The sequence below is a fragment of the Mustela lutreola genome, chromosome 9, assembly GCF_030435805.1.
Source record: "Mustela lutreola isolate mMusLut2 chromosome 9, mMusLut2.pri, whole genome shotgun sequence".
Taxonomy (NCBI): domain Eukaryota; kingdom Metazoa; phylum Chordata; class Mammalia; order Carnivora; family Mustelidae; genus Mustela; species Mustela lutreola.
The window spans coordinates 110,519,977-110,542,189 of record NC_081298.1 but is presented as its reverse complement, the minus strand read 5'-3'; the positions used below and the strand labels follow the sequence as shown (position 1 = coordinate 110,542,189).

Genomic DNA, 22,213 nt, shown 5'->3' with positions numbered 1-22,213 from the left:
ACATCCTTTCTTGCTGTTTCCCTCCTGGGTGTTGCTGTTTTTAATTTATCTAGCCTTAGATACTGAGAGTGGAAATTGCATACGATCAGAAGCTGGGTGATCGGTGGGAGAGAAATATTCTGGCACAATTTCACACTATACCTGAAAAACACTGTTGCTTTTATTTTATTTTTTATTTTTTTTAAAGATTTTATTTATTTTTTTGACAGAAAGAAATCACAAGTAGTCGGAGAGGCAGGCAGAGAGAGAGAGAGAGGGAAGCAGGCTCCCTGCTGAGCAGAGAGCCCGATGCGGGCCTCGATCCCAGGACCCTGAGATCATGACCTGAGCCGAAGGCAGCGGCTTAACCCACTGAGCCACCCAGGCGCCCCAACACTGTTGCTTTTAATACGCAGATCTGATTCCAGATTGGACCGGCTTTCTACTTCTATGTTTTTGTTTTCATAATACCTTCTTTCAGAATGGCCACCATTGGGGCATCTTTAGTCCACTGTCAATGACTGCATACTCCTGACTCCTAATTGTGAACAGGTTTCTGTTTTTTACTATGGGGCTCCCAGCCCAGGAAAGTTGGAGGTTGTGTGATGATGGATGCCTGAGCACACAGGGGATCTATAGAAAAATCTGTGCTTCAATTCTGCCTTACAAAAGCACCTTTACAGTTTTTTTTTTTTTTTTTTAATAATTGGCTTAAAATGGGATAAGCCATCTCCCTCAGGCTAATTTGATTTAGAGATGTTCTTGCCACCTGCTCTTCCTCTGAACAAACTTCAATTTACCAATATTGTTCCTAAAATCTGATGTCTTCTGTTTTTTCTCTCCATCTTCCATCGCAATAGAATGTTAGCCAGGCACATGTTTAAAGAGTACATTACTCTGCAGGTAGATGGGGCCAAGTGTTCTTATAAATAGGATGTAAGTGGATGTGGTGTATGGCTCCTTAGGACAGCCTTCCTTACAGGACAGCTGGAGTCAAGAGTACAAAAGAATGAACTATTGATCCTCATGACAACAGAGATGGATCTCAAGGGCTTTATGCTGAGTGATAAAAGCCACTCTCAAAATGTTACATTCTAGTGGTGCCTGGGTGGCTCAATGGGATAAAGCCTCTGCATTCGGCTCGGGTCATGATCCCAGGGTCCTGGGATCGAGCCCCAATTTGGGCTCTCTGCTCAGAGGGGAGCCTGCTTCCTCCTCTCTCTCTCTCTCTCTCTCTCTCTCTGCCTGCCTCTGCCTACTTGGGATCTCTGTCCGTCAAATAAATAATTTTTTTTAAAAAAAGCTACATACGACATAATCCTCTTTATATGGCATTCTGTAAAAGGCAAAACTATGGGTACAGAACAGTAGTCACACTGGGTTGGAATGGGAGAAATGTTATAAAGACTATAAAGGAGCAGCAAAAGGGAATGTTGGGGGCAGTGCACAAACTTACCGGGTTGCTGGAAACCAGAGCTACCCTAACAGTAGCACATGAAACACACTGGAAGAGTGTTTTGTTAACTTGTTAACAAACTTGTTAAGCTATTGATTAACTCTCTTGGGTAACATGTGCATTGTGACATAGGCCTCTGGATCAGGCTCTGTCCTGAATTTAAGAGGACGGATATTTCAGACACTGTAGCAGGCCAATGCCAAAAGGCACACCAGGCACAGAGGGTGCTCCTCAAGATAATCTGAAGCAGTTCCATTTCTCCTAGTTGTGCTAAGTCACAAATGAGATGACATTTTTTTTTCTCATTTGTCCATCCCTTTCCCTTCTTGGTTGCAGAGCACAGAAGAGAACAAACTCCTGGGCCAAAACCAGGGTTCCCTGGCAGCACCCCCAGCCACCTGCTGGCCCCCTCCCCGCCCCAGAAGAAGAGGGCTTGCTTTTTGGGCACTTGCTATGCCATCCTGGCCATGTGTGCCACCGTGAGTGCTGGGGAAAAGTGACAGATTGAAAAGCAAGAGGGGAAAATGGTGGGTTTTGCCCTGACTTAATGGGTTGTCCCAGAACCCCTAGACAGGGTCTATAAACCACTCAGTCTTCACAAGTCCCCTCTCTGGCTGAGGACTGCCTCCTGAGAGCCATCGTTTTAATATTCAGACCATTTCTACATTTCTTTAGAAATGTAAATGATACTCGTTTCTGGAGCAGGAAGGAGTCCATATAATTTCTTCGTTGACCCTTCTCTGAACTCAGAGCTTGGAGAAGTGGGAGGAAGGCGGAGAGGCACGGGAGGGCCTGTAGAATAGCAGTAAGTAACTAGCAATAAGCCAGCTGCATGTCCTGGGCACTCTGTAAGAGATATGCCTAGAGAGTCTCCTGTAAATCCTTACTCGGCCGATTCAGAGTAGGGCCAGGCTTCTCTTCTTAACAAATTTCCAATGGCTTCTGGTTGGACAGCCCCAAAACTGGCTATGGAGCCTAAAATGGAAGTTGCTCTCAGTTCCCAGCTGGTGGTGAGAGCCCGGGAAACCCTCTACCCTGGTCGGTGGCTAATAGTGCGGCTCCCAAAGGACTCCCGGCCTGCACCATCAGGACCATTCTCTCCCGCCCCCACGGCGCTGGCGCCACTCGCCCCGCCCCGCCCCGCGGACCCGCCCCGGACGCTCGCTTGTTTGACCCCCGCGAGGCGGCTCATCTGCGCAGGCTCGGGACGGTCTGGGCTTAGGGGCTGGGTCTGGGGCCGGGAAGGGCTCTACTCTTTGTGGGATCTGTGACTTCGGGCGCGCGGGTTTATCGCGGGCACCGCGCCCCAGCCCGTGACAGAGTTGGGAGTGCTCTTCCGCCTGCCCACCTGCCAGGGGCTCTGGGGGCCTAGAGCTAGGAGACAGAGTTGCAGGGCCGGTCCGTGTCCCTGTGAGGCTCTCTCCCGAATCCCTGCGGTCTTAGGGCCGCGGAGGCGCACTGACCCCCGAGGTCGCAGGCGTGGCCACGGACCTACCTCCTGGTGGTATAGTCGTCACTGTGGGTGTGGGTCTGCGAGGGAACTGGGTTCCGAAGCGTGGTCCTGAGAAAGGCGGCGGAGCGGCGCCAGTGCCCCCAGGCCGGGCTCGTGAGGGGTCTGAGAGCGCGCCTGAAAGCGGGGGAACGGCTCCTCCTCGGGCGGCAGAGCTCCGCGCCGGGGCGGCAGTCCGGGTTTGATATCCCTGTTCAGGGCCGTGCGGGTCGACTGGGCGTCACCGCGCGGAGTGGGAATGCCCGGTGTCACCCAGCGTACTCCCTGCTCCCTGAATCGTAGGGAGGACCGCAGGGCTGCGGCCGCAGAACGGAGATTTGGACCTAGTGAAAGGACGTCGCCCCTTAGACCCAGCTATGGACTCCACAGCATCAGGTTTGGCTCTCGAGGGTGCAGAGGGCCAGAAGCCCTCTGGGGAGTTAGTAGTGGGCCGAGGAGGAGGACGACTCTAGAAATAAGCCGGGGACTCCAGTGATGGGGCAGAGCCTGTAACCGTCTTCCCTGTGGCATTTCCTAATTTGCCAGGTCCAGGAGCATGAGGTCCCAGTATCCAGATAACATGGTAAAAGTGGAGGAGATGGCCACGGAAGTATTCCCAAAGGCCAGAGGAGAGAGTAGCGGGAGGGAGAGGATCTCTTCCTGTGTGGGAGGGAGAGGGTGAACAATATAAAGCTTTGGGGGAGTAGCCCTTGGCCAGAGATCAGAGGGCAGTGGGGCCATTTAGAGCCTGCCCGCCCTTTCCTTTATTGCTTCATTGATAAGATTCCTCTAGCTCAACTGTACAAGATTAGCAGTGCACATGAGGGGGTGGGGTCACCTGTACCACTCTTTCACTAGTGCTTGGGAGGAGGCAATCTAGGTGACCCAGGAGGTTTTAAGCCATTCCTTTGTAAATTTAGAATCTACTGTCCTTCACCAAATGGCATTTTAATTAGACTTTTCTGTCTTCAGTGCCAATGCTCAAGGTCACAAGACTGGCCAACGGCAAAACTGGGCTGCATCTCTGGGACTACCACCCTCTCTGTATTCCTTTATGCCTTGTGTTCTGTAGACCATCAGCACAGGAATTATCTCGAAATTCCTTAGAAATCGCAGGCTCTCAGGCCCTACCCTACATTCACTGAATCAGAGTCTGTTTAAGAAGATCCTCAAGAATCCATACACACATTCAAGTTTGAGAAGTGCTGACCTGTACTGTACCATGCTGCTTGCCACCCATGCTTTTATCGTTGTTGTTAGCTGTGACCACTTATCTGGTATAGTTGATTTTCAGGCTTTAAAAGCAGTAAGGGACAAAACCCTATCATAGAGGGACTTGCAAAGTATGGTTGCAGAGACCTAAGGATGCTTGGGAACTTGTCAGGAAGAACCGACCTTTGAGCTGGCTTCCCAAGGATGAGGGGAAGGTGTGACTTGCTTTCCCTTAGAGTCCCTATCCCTCTGTGGCCTTGCCCTGGGCCTTGTTTTGTATTCTTAACCTGTCTTATACCGCAGGCTAGATTTAAAGTTTCTTGGAAGTCTTCTCCACGTTTATATTGTGGATGCCCAGTAAATAACTGTCCAGTGGAGTGGCCAAGCTATGGTGAAACCCAAGTTACCTGCAGCCTGCTGTGGCCTTTGGACAGGAAGGGGGCGGGGAGTTTGTGCACTTCTTTCTCATGTGGGATAGCTAGAGGCTGCCACTCAGCTCCCTTTGAACCAGCTCTGTCCCCAGAACCAAGACACACTGACTCTTCAGGGATCTCTAGTGTGGGGAGTCTGGGAGCTGCAAAGGCCATGGGGTTAGTCTTCCTTATGGATCCTTTTACCTTCCTAGTTCTCCCTTCTCAGGACCCTCCTCTTCCTCCAGAGAGATACCCAGGAGAAAAGGGAACAACCAGTTTATTCCTGAAAGCCAGGTCCCAGGTGAGTTGAGGTTCTCTTCGTTTTTTTCTCAAATGACTGAACTACGGACGTCTTTGCCCCCTTTTCTCTGGAGCCCCTTTGTTCAATGCCAAGGGGAACGGACCCCAATTCCTGCTCTGTAGGAGCCTGAGCCCATCAAAGTGGATGCTGGCCTCCCTGGCCCTTTCCAGGGCCCTCTCCTCTCTGCTCTGTATGTACTCACTCAGATCCTTTGGTTTATTTCTGTCATGAGCACTGCAGTGAGTACCAAGTAATGTGAGAGAGCCCTGGCCTTGAAAGAGTGTCACTACCACAGAAGGGAGAGGACTCTGGTACCTAGGATGCAGCCCCAGCCACAGTAAGGATATGCATGATTTAATGACAGATGGGAGTGTCACGGATAGGCCTTTCCTTCAAAGTTTAGTAAAAGGAAAAATCAGCTTGTGCTGGAGAGGCTGGGGGAAGGCTCAGGGAGAAAAGAGGGACAAGGTTCTGAGGGTATAGACAGGTGGGGAAGCCATTTGAGTCTATGTCCCTGTTCAGATGTTATCTTCCTGGATTAGTGAGGAGATAGACTTAACGCACTACTTCCTTGCTGGAAGATGCACCTGACTTCTCTATGCATTGTTTTTGCCAACTGTAAAATGAAGATGGTAATCATGTTAATGATAAAGATGAAAGCCGTAATAGCCATTATGTACTGAGAACTAAATATGTATCAGGAACTATTCTACATCTTTCAAACATTCTCATTTTGAAGAATGGCATCTAAGGCACAGAGAGGCAACTGAGAAAGCCAAGGCAGAGAGAGATAAGGTAACTTGTTTATGGTTATCTGGCTCATAAGGAAGGCATTCTAATTTCAGATCTGGGTTGTCTGGCTCTGAGATCTTAACCACTCAGTAATGCAGCTAGCTCATATCATTGCTACCATCTTCTGGCAAATGGTAACTGCTTAGTCCTTGTGAGCTGCAGTTGTGATGGGGGTATAAGGGATAATGGTGACTGACTCCAGAAGTGCATTCAGGGTTGGCTACAGTGGTCCGGAGAACCAAGTGGAGGGCTGTGGATGCCAGACTGCATGGCTTCCTACCATGGATGCCAAGGTAATACCATCTTGGTACTACCTAAATGATAGTTTCATGTATTCTAGTTTAATGATAGATATTGTGTTTAATTTTCTAGCAAATGGGGGAAATCCCAACCAGTATGGAAGTCTCACAAATAACTAGTAGTGTTAATAGAGTTTAAACCTCTTTGGCCTTGATGTACCCATTCAGAGGTATATCAGAGAGCTTAATCTAATTATACCGTGGTGACAATGGCCTATAGATCTCAATGGCCCATAGTAACAAAGGTGTATTTCTTCTCTGTTACGTATCAGTAGTGGACTGGCTGTGACTGCTCCACACCCTCTTTGATCTGGGATTTAGGCTGAAGGATTAGTCCTCCTCTGGGATATGTTATGTGGCAGGGAGAAATGCAATGTCAGAGCCAGGAGATGGTTCTTCTGGCTTCTGCCCAGGAAGGACATGTGTTGCTTCTACCCACAATCCATTGGCTGAAGCAAGTCATGTGGCCAAGCCTAATGTCAGTGAGATGGGAAATATAAGCCTCCCACAGTGAGGGGCGCCAGGGGAGGGGCAGTGGCTATTCTGAACAACTAATGAGTTTACCATTGTCTGTTTTCTTAAAAAAATTCACTCGCCTTCCTCCACACAAATTCCCTCCCCAAGAGATAACCCAAAAACTCCATTTAGTTACCTAGTAGGAACATCAAGATCAAAGTCCTGAATGGGGTGATGGCCTCAACATCAGGTCTGGATGTTTCTCCTCTGGATCTGGAGACTATGAACTAAAAGGACAAACTGCCCAAAATCCATATATCCAACGTATAGTTGGATATCCATATATCCAACGTACTTAACCACAGTAAGAAACCCCTATTCAAAAGAGGGAAGCAAGGGAGAAGCCCAGCAGTCTCAGGTCCATAACCGTTAAGATATTCCACTTGGCAGACTTGGTGAGAACCAACAATGATCTTGGGACTGGGAAGTCTTTTGGTTCTGTTTGGGTTCTCTTCCCCGGGTGGAGCTCCTGAGTCCCATGTTTTCCTTAGCTCTTGGCTCTGCCCCACAAGTTCCTTTTGCAGTATCCTCCTTGGTCACATAGGAGATGATACTGGAGAATAAACTCACTTGAGGGTTAGGCAGCTTTTTCATCCTGCCTGAGTAGGTTGATGGCCCAAGGATTTTTTCAAGTCCGGGACGTTCAGTGTAACTCTCAAAATGTAATCAGCTTTTAACGTATTAGCTTTCTGTTATTTCCATGTGTCAAGTTTTACCCACGGTTCTTTTTAAAATATACCCTTCTTTAGGCTTAATTGTGGAGCTTTGAGGGTTTTTCTTAGGACAGCCATTCTTTTAGACAGTAAGCAGTTTGGTTGCCCTAAAGATATCCTAGGAGCCATCTGGAATTATTCAGATGTTTAAACAAAAGGTTTGATTACCACACTCATAATTTGGTCCTTCCTTAGGTTGAGTTTTAATCATCCTTTGTCACTGCAAAAGCCTTATCTACATTGTCTCTGACCAGTTGGAAAGGAGAACTGGTTTAATCTCTAACTCTCCAAGTCCTGGAATTTCAAGATACTTTCTTTTGCCTTCCACTTTTATTTTGTAAACTCACAAACTCTTAAGCTCATTTTTTTTCTTGTAATATTTTGTCAGATTCTGCCAGTAACAACCAGCTCACACTACTGATGTTCCGGCCTCTTCTTGTAACATCACAAGTTCATGCTTACATTGTTCATCTTTGCAGTTACTGCTGATAACAGTTTTAGCACACAGTTCACCATTAAATCATGTAGGTTGCTATCTTACCAGTAGGTTTCTTTACTACTGGCCCTGAAGCCAAAGTCAGGTATTTTAGGCTTTTTGCTATGGCAGAACCCTACATTAAGTACTAGTTTCTTAATGAGCCAGTTTAGGCTAGTTATGCTGTAATAACAACAGCAAACTCTCAAAGACTTATACCAACAAAGGTTTATATCTTGCCTGCATTACCTGTTTTACATCCCATTTGTGAAAGCAGATTATTCGACTACCCCTGCATTGTTGGGGCAGGGAACTCAATCCTGTAGGGAGAGCCAGTGATTATTTTGAACAAATAATGTAATCTATCACAAGATGTTACTATAGCAGTGAGTTTTCCATATTTGACTATTTTGGACTGACTTTCATGTTAATGTAAAATTTTACTTTGACTTATTTTATGGAAACAATGCCTAAATGGGATTTGATTTCTAAATATATTTTGGGAAAAGTAACAGGAATTTAACAGTCAGATGGGAGGTGTTCTAATTGTTGTTACAGAGGATGACAGGAGAGTCCTGACTGGGACCCACAGAATGATTGTACCTTGTGGGGACCTGGGATTCAGTCTGTCAGTTTTGCACATTCAGGAATTGAATGAGTAGGGACGAAAAGTGATTAGGGTTTGGGGGAGAGGATTTGTGTTAATCAAACTCACAAAAGACTTACTGATTCGTTAAGGCCACTGGATATACTTTCACTGAACTGTGTGGTGGTGGTGATATAGTATTATAAATCCCCAATTATTTGATTTGGACTTAGTAAAAATTGTCTTTAAAATCATAGGCCACAAGTTTCAAAAATAGTTGGAGACTGTTGATACTAGTGCATCTGAGAATGCAAAACAGGGGCCTCTGGGTGGCACAGTTGGTTAAGTGTCCAACTATTGGTTTGGGCTCAGGTCATGATCTCGGGGTCTTGGGATGGTGCCCCATGTCAGGCTCCAAGCTCAGTGAGGAGTCTGCTGGAGTTTCTCTCTCCTCTCTCTGTGCCCCTCCCACACTCACTCATGCTCTCTCTCAAATAAGTAAAGGCATCTTAAGAAAAAAGGAATGCAAAACATATTAGTCTGTTACTTCTAGTTGATTCTAATTAAATGCAACTATGTGGAAAATGGAAGAAATTAATTTCATTTATCTCCCTTATGTAAGCGGACAGACTGTCTCTGTAGGCCTGAGATCTTGAGATCCTTATCCATATATATATATTAAGCAGCGTGATACTGACAAGTCGGCATCAGTGGGTAGGATCCAAGTAGTAACAATAATACAATCCCTGGAGCAGCTTAAAATATTTTGGGGATGACAAGACCCAAAACTGGGTATTGGTGGGGTGCCTGGGTGGCTCAGTGGGTTAAAGCCTCTGCCTTCGGCTCAGGTCAAATCCCAAGATCAAGCCCTGCATCAAGCTCTCTGCTCAGCGGGGAGCCTGCTAACCTCCCCCCACTATCTCTGCCTGCCTCTCTGCCTACTTATGATCTCTGTCTGTCAAATAAATAAAATCTAAAAAAATCCAAACAAACAAACAAAAACACTGGGCACTGGGATAGCTAGGAACTCTTGGAATCCCTTCTACATCCTAAGGTTTTACTCAGACATCCACCCACTCTTCTCCCTGGGGCTGCTAGTGTGTTCCCTTAGGGTACAAGAGTATTTTCTATGTTTCAGGATCTGATGACATTCGAGGATGTAGCTGTGGAATTCACCAAGTGGGAATGGGGACAGCTGGACCCTGCTCAAAAGGACCTATACAGGGTAGTGATGCTGGAGAACTTCAAGAACCTGGCCTCTCTGGGTGAGCTCAGCTCCTCCAAAGCCCAAAGCCTGCCTGTCAGGCCTGCCATCTCTATTTCATTGGTGTTTAAAAGCTTGGGGTTTCTAGGCCTGTTTGCTGAGTTTTGCCCTGGGATTATGGAATTAGGCATTTACATTGACCTTGGGGTCCTAATTCCTAGAAAAAGTTATGCTCCATATGAAGTTTCATGATTCTGCTCCCAATATTTCACAGTGCCTATTCTTTGGAGGCTTTCTATACCTACAGTCTGATCTCCCCCAGAGAGACCTAGAGCCAAAGCCTTTGCCTCTAACATACAGAGTCATGGTCCTTTTCCTTCTCTACCATCAGGGCTTCCAGTGGCTAAACCATATGTCATCTCCCAGTTGGAGAAAGGGAAAGAACCCTGTGTATTAGAGGGAGAAATCTCAACAGGTGAGTGAATGAGAACTAAGCAACATCACACATAATAAGGACCAGCCATGGGTGAGAAATTGCTCTGAACCCTTGCTCACGGGGGTCTCCTTTGAGAAGCTAAGACCACTTGTCAGGAGCTCTCCACTGCTTCTCGGGCTTTCTGGTGTCAGAAAGAAGAGATGCTCATTTTCTTCTCTAGTATTTATACTTTGGAACCCATCTCTGCCCACCCTTTCTGGGTTCTTGGTGCCACTCAGCATCGCTAGATGTCATATGGAGATGTTGGATGGAATCAAAGGATTGACAGTTGTAAATGGCCAGGCCCTCCTTTGCCAGCAGGGTTAAGAGAGTTAGTGAAAGACCAAACAGTAGAGTAGCCTAGAAATTAAAGGGTTACAGGCAAGGACAGATGGTAGATGTCAAGAAGATCAAGGTAGAGACATTTCATGCTTGATCAAGCTGAGCTTCAACAGAGGTGGTTCCAGGAACAAAAATTACTTCTTACTGTCTACTGATGTCACCTCTTTGAGCACACGTGTTCCTAGGTAACTTGAGAATACCTGATGAGCCTCACTTCTTGGAGCAGAATTCTGGACTCAAGCTCTTCTGCCTTCCATGTGTAACTAAGGCACAATGGAGGAAGGTGACAGTCTGTGCCAGTATCGATCTCAGGTAGAATTATAGCCCTGGGTCAGAGATAAATCTCAGGAAATAAGTGCTTATATCCTGGGAGCACAGGCTGGGCCTCATTAAAGGAGCCTAGAATAGAGATCAGGGAGTGAAGTTGCTAATCTCTGCTATATTCATATTTTCTTGATCTTTTTTTCCTTCTAGAATGGGAGCAAGGGTGTGACTTCTGGATCTAGTCTTGACAGTGCTCTCTACAAACATGGCTGTGTTTCAGAATCTCTCAGGGAGCCTGTTAAAGATCCAGATCTCCAGGGGCCACACGAGACCTACTGACTCAGAATATGGCTCCTGGGAGCACTGGAATCAGTAATCATCTACCTCTTCAGAAGTGTTACTATTATTACATTAGTTTTCTGTTATTGCTGGAACAAAGGAATACAAATTTAATGACTTTAAACACAAGTTTAGTTATAGTTCATAGGTCAGAAATCTGGCATGGATCTCACAAAAGATGTCAGGAGAGGTGTGTTCCTTTCTGGAGTCACTAGGGGAGATTCTGTTTTCTGTCATTTGAGTTGTTGGCAGAACCAATTCTTGGAGTTGTGAAATTGAGATCCCTGTTTTCTTGCTGGCTGTCAACTGAGAAATACTTCCAGCTTCTAGAGACTGCTACATTCCTTGGCTCATGGTGCCCTTACTCCATCTTCAAAGCCAGAAATGGTGGGCTGAGTCATTCTCACACATCTCTCTGACCCAGCCAGGAAATGTTTTCTGATTTTAATTAAGGACTTATGTGATTAGATTGGGCCCATCTGAATAATCCAGGATAATCTCCCCATCTAAAGGTTTGGGCCCTTAATCATATCTGCAAAGTCCTTTTTGCCATGTAAGACAACACATTTACAAGTTCTTGGGATTAGAGCATGGATGTCTTTGGGGGAGAATTATTTTGCCTGTCACAATTATATACTATAGTATATTACTGAGGTGCTGAGGGGACTTTGTGGAGGACATCTTCCTACCCTCTTCTCATCTTTATGTTAGATTTACCGTTGTGTACTGGAATCCAAACGATATTTTTTTAGATTTTCCTAATCTCCATTCAGTAATTTATCACCTCTTGATAACTCCAAAACCTTCTTCAGATATATACTATACTTGAAAGAAACTGTACACATCTCAGGTATTATTTTAAAGCTTCATTACCTTACATCCATTATAGGACTTTACTTCCTCTGGGCACATGGAACAGTTAATATGAGAATGTCTTGTCTTTTTTTTTTTTTTTCCCCTCCTCTCAGACTGGGAGAAAAGGCCTAAAGCCAAGGAATCCGTACTGAATCAGGGAATTTCTAAAGAAGAATTACACCAGATAGCATCAGTGGAAAAATACATCAGAGATGAATTCTGCTTCTGCAAACTGAAAGCAACCTGTGGTTGTGATGACCAATTAGAAATACAACCAAAAATCCAGGCGAGACATCTGAAAGGAATGCCAATCTCTCACAAATCTACCACCCTTAAGATAGATCATGAACGGAGTGAATTTGGGAGAAGTTTAGACCTAAGATCAGTCCTTGTTAACCAACGCAGTGTTCCTATAGAAGGAGCCTATAAATGTGACACAGAATTCAGACAGACTTCAGGGAGAAATAACTCCCAGAGAAGCCATCCAGGAAAGAAACCTTGTAAATGTAATGAATGTGGGAAGTCTTTCCATTTCCAGTCAGAGCTGAGGCGCCATCAGAGATGTCACACCGGAGAAAAGCCCTATGAATGCAGTGAATGTGGAAGAGCCTTTGGTCATATTTCATCCCTTATTAAACATCAGAGAACTCACACTGGAGAAAAGCCCTATGAATGCAGTGAATGTGGGAGAGCCTTCAGCCAGAGTTCATCTCTTGTTTTACATTACAGATTTCATACTGGGGAGAAACCCTACAAATGTAATGAATGTGGAAGAGCCTTTGGTCATACTTCATCTCTTATTAAACATCAGAGAACTCACACTGGGGAAAAGCCCTATGAATGCAGGGAATGCGGGAGAACCTTCAGCCAGAGTTCATCTCTCATTGTACATTACAGATTTCATACTGGAGAGAAACCTTACAAATGTAATAAATGTGGGCGAGCCTTCAGCCAGAGTTCATCTCTCACTCAACATTACAGATTTCATACTGGAGAGAAACCTTACAAATGTAATGAATGTGGGAGAGCCTTTGCTCATACTGCATCCCTTATTAAACATCAGAAAAGTCATGCTGGAAAAAAAGCTATATGAATTCAGTCAATGTAGGAAGGCTTTCAGCTGGAGCCCACAGAGTTTTCACATGACACACCCTGGAGAGAGATCCTGTATGTGTAATGTATGTGGGAAGACTTGGTTGGAAGACCTGTCTTATTCAACATCAGACCGTACATGCTAAAGAAAGGCTCTTTCGATGTCAAGAGAGAAGGTGGGCTTTCTGTCACACCTCGCCCTTTATCAAACACCAGAGGATCCATATTAGTGAGAAACCAAGTAGATGGGATCGATTTGGAGAGGCTTTTGTCAGAAGACACATATTATTCAACAGCAGACAGTTTCTACTGGCAAGAAGCCTTATCAATGCACTGTGTGTGGCACAGCCTTCAGTCACATACTATTCAGAAACTAAGTAAGTAAGCAAATAAATAAATAAATAAATATCAGATAACTCAAGTGTGGTAAAAGCAATCTGTGATACTTCTCTTACTAAGCACCAAGAACACTTAGAAAAGTCTTTGAAAGCAATAAAAGTGGGAGGGCCTTTTAGAGCTCATCTCTCAATAAACATCAGAGAATTTATTTTTGAGAAAAACACTATGGAAATAGTGAATGTCGGAGAATCTTCAGCCATACCTCTTTCTTTTGCAAAAATCAGTGAACTTACCCTGCTAGTTAGAAACCTGGGAATAGAATGCATGCGGAAAAGCCTTTGGCCAATGTTCCACCCATTTTGCACATCAGAGAATGTGTACTGGAGTGACTTTTTGAATTTGGTGAAACTGGGAAAACCCACTAGTATAGTTCAGGCCTCAGCATACATTAAGGCTTTACTCCAATGAGAAACCCTGGGAACTTAATGAATGTGGGAAAAGTTCCTTTCAGGCTTGAGATTCATAAAGCAAGAGCTGAAAGGTATCTGAGTGATTCAACAAGTGATTTCCTACCTGGTGGGGCTCTCTGTAATGGCACTGTGCTTCACCTCCCTATCCTGTTACTGATGGGAGCAGAGGTGCTACTGTGTGGGTGAAGAGAATTGAAGCTGCGCTAGGTTGAGAGCCACCACTGATTCAGCCAGACCCTATCTTAGGGCTAAGAAAACTGATTTTGAAAGTGCCGTGTGCTGGGCTAGGTCTCTCTTCCTTCTGGTTCACAGCTATGGTTTTGAGATTGAGAGACTGAAGGTCTTCCCCATAAAAAAACCCCCATGGCACTACATGTTACCTCTCTTTAAGAGGCTGGAGTGATATTTTTAAAGTCTGAGCAAAAAGCAAATTTCATTAGATCTTTATGCTCTGAGATTTGAGATTTTTGAAATAAAATCTTTTTTAAACATTAAAATCATTAAAATGTGGGTATTAAAAAAAATCAAAACTTCAAAAACATTATTCTAAGTGAAAGCCAAATGCCACCATTCCATTTATAGCAAATGTCCAGAAATGGCAAATCCTCAGAGGCAAAGTAGATTAGTGGTTGTCTGGTACCGGGAGAAGCAACTGGGAATAAATGCAAATATTAGAAAGAGTCTTATTGGGGTGATGCAAATGTCCTAAAGCTGGATTATGTTGATGATTGAAGAGTTTGGTAAATTTACTAAAAATTATTGAATTGCACACACAAAATGGGTGAAATTTATGGTATATAAATTACACCTCAGTAAAATTGCTTTTATAAAACATCAAATATACAGATATACCAACTATTGCTAAACTATTTTTCCTACCTTGTCTGTTACTTCAAGCCATATGTATGTCTTTATTTTCTGTAATAGTTAACCCTAAGCTTTCTGGGTCTCAAGTTCATATCATGATGCATCTGAAATTTATGTGGAGACGCCAGGAGTAGGAGCTGGCAGAGAGTAGAGGAGTCTTGACTAAAAAGATTAGCTTATACTAAAGACAGTCCTTCAAGCATTTTAAGTCACTGAGCCTAGACTTCAGGGAATCAGTTCAAAGTGGGTCCATGCAGACAGGCAGAATCTAGAGGTCCAACAGGTTGGCTAAGGCTGAGAGGTGCAGGCAGACAGGATGAATGGAGGCATCTAGACAGCTGAGATCAGAATGCCCGTCTAGTAACCTAGAAATCATGGGAATTTCTTTCCAGAGAGCCAAAGTATACAGGAGAGAAACAGCAAATTTACTACATTAGTACTGTCTTAGTTTGCTCTGTCTTACCTTTCCTCCCAGTGCTCTTTTCTAACCCCAACTTAAGTCACTTTATATACCTGGATACCTGCAACTTTGTAGCTGGTCTTTGCTTAACATCTGTCTTGTGTATCTTTGCTATGGTAACCATTCTTATCAGTCTGTACCCACTGCCTTGTCTGAAAGCCTCTGTACTGCCTACAAGAAAAAATCCTCACTCCTCAGTTTGGCATTTAACGCCCTCTTCACTCTGCCTTAACCTCCTGCTACTCCTGACAAGAACCTCTATTACAGACAAACTAATTTGCTTGCCATACCTCAGAGATACCTTCACACTCCCCTGCCTACTCCACCAGCCTGAAATGCCCTCTCCACTTCTCGGAAGCCTAATAAGTAGAGCCCTGGTCAAATACCCTCTCATCAGGGAAGAATTCTCTTGAACACTGATGTGAAGTCATATCTTACTGATTTGCAATTGTAAAAGCATTTGCATTTGCTTAAGGTTTTTAAAAATGAAAGATGTCTTGGGTAGTTCTTATTACTGTCTTGATCTCTTTAAAGCATTTGTTTATCAGCTTGCCCCTTTCTTGTCTCCTGAACCAGATTATCAGCTGCTTCAGATAATTTCCTCCACTTCCTCTCATAGGTGCTTACTAACCAGGTGTTAATTTGAGAAACTTGTATTGCCCATGTTTTCTCACTGCTTCTGACTTCACACTGTTTATAAAAAAATATTTTACTGTACAGATATACTACATTTTATTTTTTTAAAGATTTATTTATTTGGGGCATCTGGGTGGCTCAGTGGGTTAAGCCTCTGCCTTCAGCTCAGGTCATGATCCTGAAGTCCCAGGATCGAGTCCCATGTCCGGCTCCTTGCTTGGCGGGGAGTCTGCTTCTCGCTTCTCCCTCTAACTTCTCCCCTCTCATGCTCACTCCTCTCTCATTCTCTCTCTCTCAAATAAATAAAATATTTAAAAAAAAAACTATTTACTTTTTGAGAGACAGAGCATGAGGCAGAGAGGGTCAGAGGGATAAGCAGACTCCCTGCTGGGTAGGGAGCCCTATGCAGGACTCCCTCCAGGATCATGACCTGAGCTGAAGGCAGTCACTTAACCAACTGAGCGACCCAGGTGCCCTGATATACCACATTTTTAAAAATAGTATTTATTTAAGTAATCTCTTACCCAACATGGGGCTTGAACTCACCACCCCAAGATCAAGAGTCACATGCTCTTCTGACTGTGCCAGCCAGGTGCCCTTGACTTCACACTTTTGTATTAGATGAAAAACTTTCCTTCTAGAAAACTACCAATTAAATATTTTTTTAGAAAAATACAATGTTGATTCCTATAATTATTTTTCAGATTCAAATGTAGATTGGGATTGTTCCATTTTTGGGGGGTGGGTTGGTATGTGTGTACATAAAAACTCATTGCTATTTTATTTTGTAGCACTACAATGACTTCTCATATCAACTATGAGAATTAGGTCAAACTCCACAGGTTAAAGATACAGTACTCCACAAGATTGCTCTCATTTCAGACACCAGCCACAAATGTGGGGGTCCTTAGGCTACTCTTCTGACCAGTTGGCTACAAATTTGGGAGTTCCCACCACTCCTTCAGGTTTGATAATTCTCTGAGCAAATCTCAGAACAGGAAAGGGCTATATTTATTATGACAATTTTATTACAACAAAAAGATACAAATCAAATTCAACCTAAGGAAGAGGCACATAGATTGAGGTCTGACAGCATCTCAAATGTGAGGCTTTCATCTTCTCCAGGAACACACCACTGATTGGTACAGCAATGTGTTAACTATGCAGAGTACTGCAAACTAGGGAAGCTTACCTGAGCTTCAGAGGCCAAAGTTTTTACTGGGGTTCATGTCACAGTTGGGTTGACCACACAGTTGAACTAAATTTCCAGTGCCTCTTCCCTCCTTGGAGGTCAGGCTGATATCACGTGGCTCAGAGTCCCAACTCTCTAATCACAAGACGGGTCTTTCTCACTTGGCCAGCCCCCATCTTGAATCATCTGATTAGTATAAACCAGGGGAAACCAGAGTCACCTTTTTATATATTGTTTTAAGATTTTATTTATTTGTCAGGGAGCACAAGCAGGGGGAGCAGCAGGCTGAGGGAGAAGCAGGCTCCCTGCCGAGCAAGGAGTCCAATGCAGGACTGGGTCCCAGGATCATGACCTGAGCCAAAGACAGATGCCTAACTGACTGAGCCACCCAGGCATCCCAAGAGTCATCTCATCTGCATGAACTATCAGGTGTGGTTCCCCAAGACCCACTATGAATAACAAAGACACTCTTATTCCTGTACAAAGGAATTTCCACAGATTTCACAATTACCTCCTGGGAGCCAAGGACAAAGACCAGCCAAGTTCTTTATGACAGAAGCACACACTCAAGTCAATGTGAAAATACTTCTTCAATTATTTTTTTCCATTTTTTTTCCCCACCCAAGTATTTGCCAATGGGCTGTAAGTTATAAGGAGACTTAATTTTACCTACATTCTTTTGCCTTTATTCTCTACATCAGTTGTACCAGTTTGCATTCCCACCAATAGTGCACATCCTCAATTCTTCAATTCTCCACATCCTCAATTCTTCAATTATCCAAAATAAACAAAGCATAAATATGAAGACTGTACTTTAGATATTCCTCAACAAATAACTGCTATATACTATATCTGCTTACAGATCACTGGCGAGAACTTAGACACAGGACCAGATCTGATGGCAAGGGAAGCCAGAAATTGGTCTTTGTCCTGGGCAGCAAATAGTCCAGTTAAAAGTTGGGGGGATTCTGTTATTAAGGAAAAAGAGGATGATGGATTTTGACAGATGACCAGGAATCTGTTTCTCAAGACCCAATACTGCAAAGCCATTTGGGTGTGAGGTCACATCCACAATCCTCTGGGTCTCAGCCTTCTCTGTAAGATGAAGGGCTCTGTACTTGTGAAAATAAGTGAAGCTCACTCAAATGAGAGCACAAAGGCTATTTATTCAGAGCCTGCGATTGCAAAGGATCAGCTACTATCACCTGCATTTGGCAGAGATCCAGAGGCATGCAGAAAGGAAGAATGCTTTAAACTGAGAAAAAGAATGAAGCTTCAGGGATGCCCTGATTGGAGGTTGTTAGCACGGGAAAGCTGGAGGTAGGTTAACTGGGAGCAGGACATTTTTTTTTTTTTTTTAAGATTTTATTTATATATTTGACACAGAGAGAGAGAGATCACAGGTAGGGAGAGAGGCGGGCAGAGGGAGTGGGGAAGCAGGCTCCTTGCTGAGCAGAGAGCCTGAGATCATGACCTGAGCCGAAGGCAGAGGCTTAGTTCACCCAGGTGCCCCAGGACATCTTAAATGATTGGTTTGGGGAGCTTAATTGGCTCTCTATGGTTGATCCTAAGTTGAAAGTGGGGACAAACAAAATAGGGGTACTGGCAGTCATTGACCAAGTTCTGGCTGTTCTGAGCTGATTGCTGTAGAGGCCATGGTTTGCCTCTCAGATTGGTTACTGCAGAGGAGTGTGTCAAAGTTCTATTGTCATATATGGTGTGTCGATTGTCCGTTGGTATATTTAGTTCCTCAGTTCCCCCGCTTTGGTCATTCCCTTCCTCGAGAAAGATTGGCTAATTCAGATATACTAGACCTCCAGATCTTTACAACTTACAGATTTTTCAATTTTCCCCAACTATATCATATCTTTTGTTATTGTATTATCACAGCGATAATCAAATAAGAGAGCAGTTGTGAAGAAGTATTGAGCCAAGTAGTGTTTTCTTTAAGGCAATATATACCCAGTGCTACTGTGTCTATTTCATATATCTAAGAACAGCAAGAAATTACGGCCATGACACAGAACCACCATGGTTAGTCAATTAGAGGTTTAGAGTAGCACAAATGCCCGTAACTACTTGTGCCAACAAAATGAGGCAAATTTACAGATCTTCCATGTAGGGAAGAGGTGATATCATTAATAACTTCTGCCAGAGTCAGTGATAGGTCTTCTAAAGTCTTTTTATTTCCCTCCATTGGAAATACTGCTCTGATTGTCCAGTAAACAATGAGTTAGCAACTTGCCAGAGTGCCTGAATAGTCAAGCTCCTCATTTTGGAGCTCCTATCCATGTTAGAATTTCCAGCATTGGTGACTAACAGGACTTCTGTACAAAGGATTTCTATACATACTCAGATCTTAGGATACTATTTCTAAACTGCATTAGGTTTTAGTGTGAGAAAAACAAGACAGTTGTTCTGGCAGCAAGGGAAGCAGAATCCAGTAGGGGCATATAGAAATCAAGGGGGAGGGCTCCTGGGTGGCTCAGTCGTTAAGCGTCCGCCTTCAGCTTGGGTCATGATCCCAGGGTCCTGGGATTGAGCCCTGCATCGGGCTTCCTGCTCAGCCGGAAGCCTGCTTCTCCCTCTCCCACTCCCTCTGCTTCTGTTCCCTCTTTCATTATGTCTCTCTCTGCCAAATAAATAAATAAAAATCTAAAAAAAAAAAAAAAAAAAAAAAAGAAATCAAGGGGGGGGTTGCCCAGGACATGAGATTGGGACCAAAGCCTTACATTAGTTTTGTTACCTATTTGGATTCCTACTACCCAAGTGATGAGTAACTGACCCATAACACTACAAAGGTTGTCAGATTCAAGTCTACAGTTACCTGTGGTCTGATCATTAGATTGTAGTAACTAGCCTTCTATGGGAGTCAGGGACACTAGCAGTCACAGGTTGATTTGTTTAAGGTCATTTGTCCCTGTAGGTACATGTGGAAAAAAATTGGCTATAATTCCCTATAGTCTCTTAAGACGAGACCAGAATTGTTCAATCATATATCATGGTGGTCTGACAATGGACAGCATATTTAGCAGCTGGTAAGACTGAGAGTAGTGCTTACTGTTTGGGATAATTTAAGAATGGCATTAGAGTGAATATGTTCCAACCTAACAATTATATGAAAGGAGAAAGAAAAGAGAAAAAAGGACCATTATGGGTGAGTGACAACCAGGGACCTATAGGAATGAGAAAAATAATAGAAGCAAGCAGAAGAAAAACACAAAGGACTTTAACGGAAGTCTCAGTCTGACATCTTGGGCAGAAGCTATTCATTATCTGAGGTCAGCTATTTCTTCCAGAGGTCTTCGGTCAGCTATATTCCTCTGAACATCATCTGCTTCTAGAGTATCTTGGAGAAGCTTGTCTGAACTCCTTTACCAGAGTAGGCTTCTAGTTGTACCACATCTACTTTTGGAAGAATTTCTTCTTTAGTTGTGAAATACGTACTGAAGAATTGACTCTGGTTTCACTGCTGTATTTTTTGTTAACAGTACCTGATAAAGTTCCATACAATGAAGCTCAAGAGAAGTTTTCTCTGATGTCTCTTCTTATAGATAAAACCTCATGGCTGAAGAGCACAAAGAGGCTATTTAGGAAGATGCTGTGCAAAGACAGTGTTGACCTGTTGATGCTAAAACTGGGTATAGTACAAGAATCTCCTGCACTATTTTGCCATGTCTGCATGCAGCAGGGCAGAGTCTAGTATTGGCAGTAGAATCTCTAAATACATGGGCCTTCCAGTTATCAGTTTTTAGGGGGATAATATTGTATCCCCAAGGGAGTGACCCATATAGCCATCAGGGCTCTGGCCATAAGGGCTGCCTTTGGTCAGGCTGCTAAAGTGTTTCTAGAAGTTTTGCTAATTTTAAGTTAAAGATGCCGTTGGTTCTTACAACTTTACCAGGACACTATGTATGGTAAGGACAACACACTTTTTGAATAAGGGTTCTTATAGAGTTCTTTTATAATAGGTCCTGTAAAGTGTGTGGGTGTCAAGTTGACATGGAATGGACTGTAATGGCTTTAAAATGTCAACTTGGCTAGGCTGAACTACATTTCTCTACATGGTAGCTGGATACCTAGGGGATGAACGTGGAAGTTGCCAGTCCTCTTCTGGCTTTGCTAGAAGTCCCAGAACACCAATAGCTTTCCAATGAAGTCTTCAGATATTTTTTTCTGCCTTTGGAAATGCCCATTACATATGTATTAATGTTTATGAAGCTCCATTACTTATCCTTCATTTTCTTTCTCTCTCTCTGTTCTTTGGACTGTATAATTTTTATGGATCTAGAACACTGATGTTCTAGTTCTATGTTCTAGTTCTAGTTCTATGTTCTAGTTCACTGATGTTCTCTTCTGCCTTCTCAAATCTGATGAGGCCTCCACCACTTTCTATTGGTTAAAGCAAGTGATAAGTCCAGTCCAGATTCAAGGAAGGGGAAATAAACTTCACTTTTTTTTTTTTTAAAGATTTATTTACTTATTTTTAGAGGAGGGTAAAGGCAGAGGGAGAAAGAGTCTTAAGCAGATTCCACACTGAGTGGAGACTATGACAGGGTCTTGATCTATATCTCAAGACCCTGAGATCATGACCTGAGCAGTAATCAAGAGTTGGGTGCTACACCAACTGTGCCATCCAAGCACAGTCTTTTTAAAAAGATCTTATTTATTTATTTGACAAAGAAAGACACAGTGAGAGAGGGAACACAAGCAGGGGAGGGGGAGAGGGAGAAATAGGCTTCCCACCGACCAGGGAGCCTGAAGTGGGGCTTGATCCCAGGATCCTGGGATCATGACCTGAGCTGAAGGCAGACCCTTAACGACTGAGCCACCCATGTGCCCCTAAACTTCACTTCTTGATGAGATTAATAACATGTAAGTTAGAGACAGAGAAAGAATTGTTGGGACCATCTTTGCAGTGATCCTACCATTATGATTTTAACTGAGCAATAATTTTCCTTCTTCAGTCCTCTGTTTGAATGCCTCTTACCCAAATTCCTGCCAGCACTGAGTGGGATCAATCTCTTTTAATTTAGCCAACTTGATATGTTAGAAGTCTACTAAAAAAGGGATGCATCATAAAATAGGGGTGAAACAGGTTGTCTAACTCAGCAAAGAAAAAGAAATGGATGAAGCGACCAAGTCAATCTTAATTTTTGGAATCTAACTTGTCACTATTTTTGTTTTTCTGTATGTTTGAAAATTTTTGTACTAAATTTGAAAATCGGGAGGTCTGGCTGAGCAGGAGTACTGACTTCTTAAAAGAAGTCCATATCCTTATTGGGGCTTTATCAAGATCACAGGCTTCTGCATAGCAAAGGAAACAGTCAATAAAACCAAAAGACAACTGACAGAATGGGAGAAGATATTTGCAAACGACATATCAGATAAAGGGCTAGTATCCGAAATCGATAAAGAACTTTTTAAACTCAACACCCAAAGAACAA

General features: G+C 43.6%; 1 protein-coding gene across 1 annotated transcript; it reads left to right on the top strand.

Moving 5' to 3' along the window:
• Positions 1–2,651: 2,651 nt before the first annotated feature.
• On the top strand, positions 2,652–12,952 carry ZNF514 (zinc finger protein 514). The gene is made up of 5 exons (XM_059188425.1): positions 2,652–3,320; positions 4,762–4,850; positions 9,370–9,496; positions 9,827–9,910; positions 11,824–12,952. Exons 1-5 carry the CDS (start codon positions 3,302–3,304, stop codon positions 12,801–12,803), a joined length of 1,299 nt encoding a protein of 432 aa, XP_059044408.1. The 5' UTR covers positions 2,652–3,301; the 3' UTR covers positions 12,804–12,952.
• Positions 12,953–22,213: the final 9,261 nt, after the last annotated feature.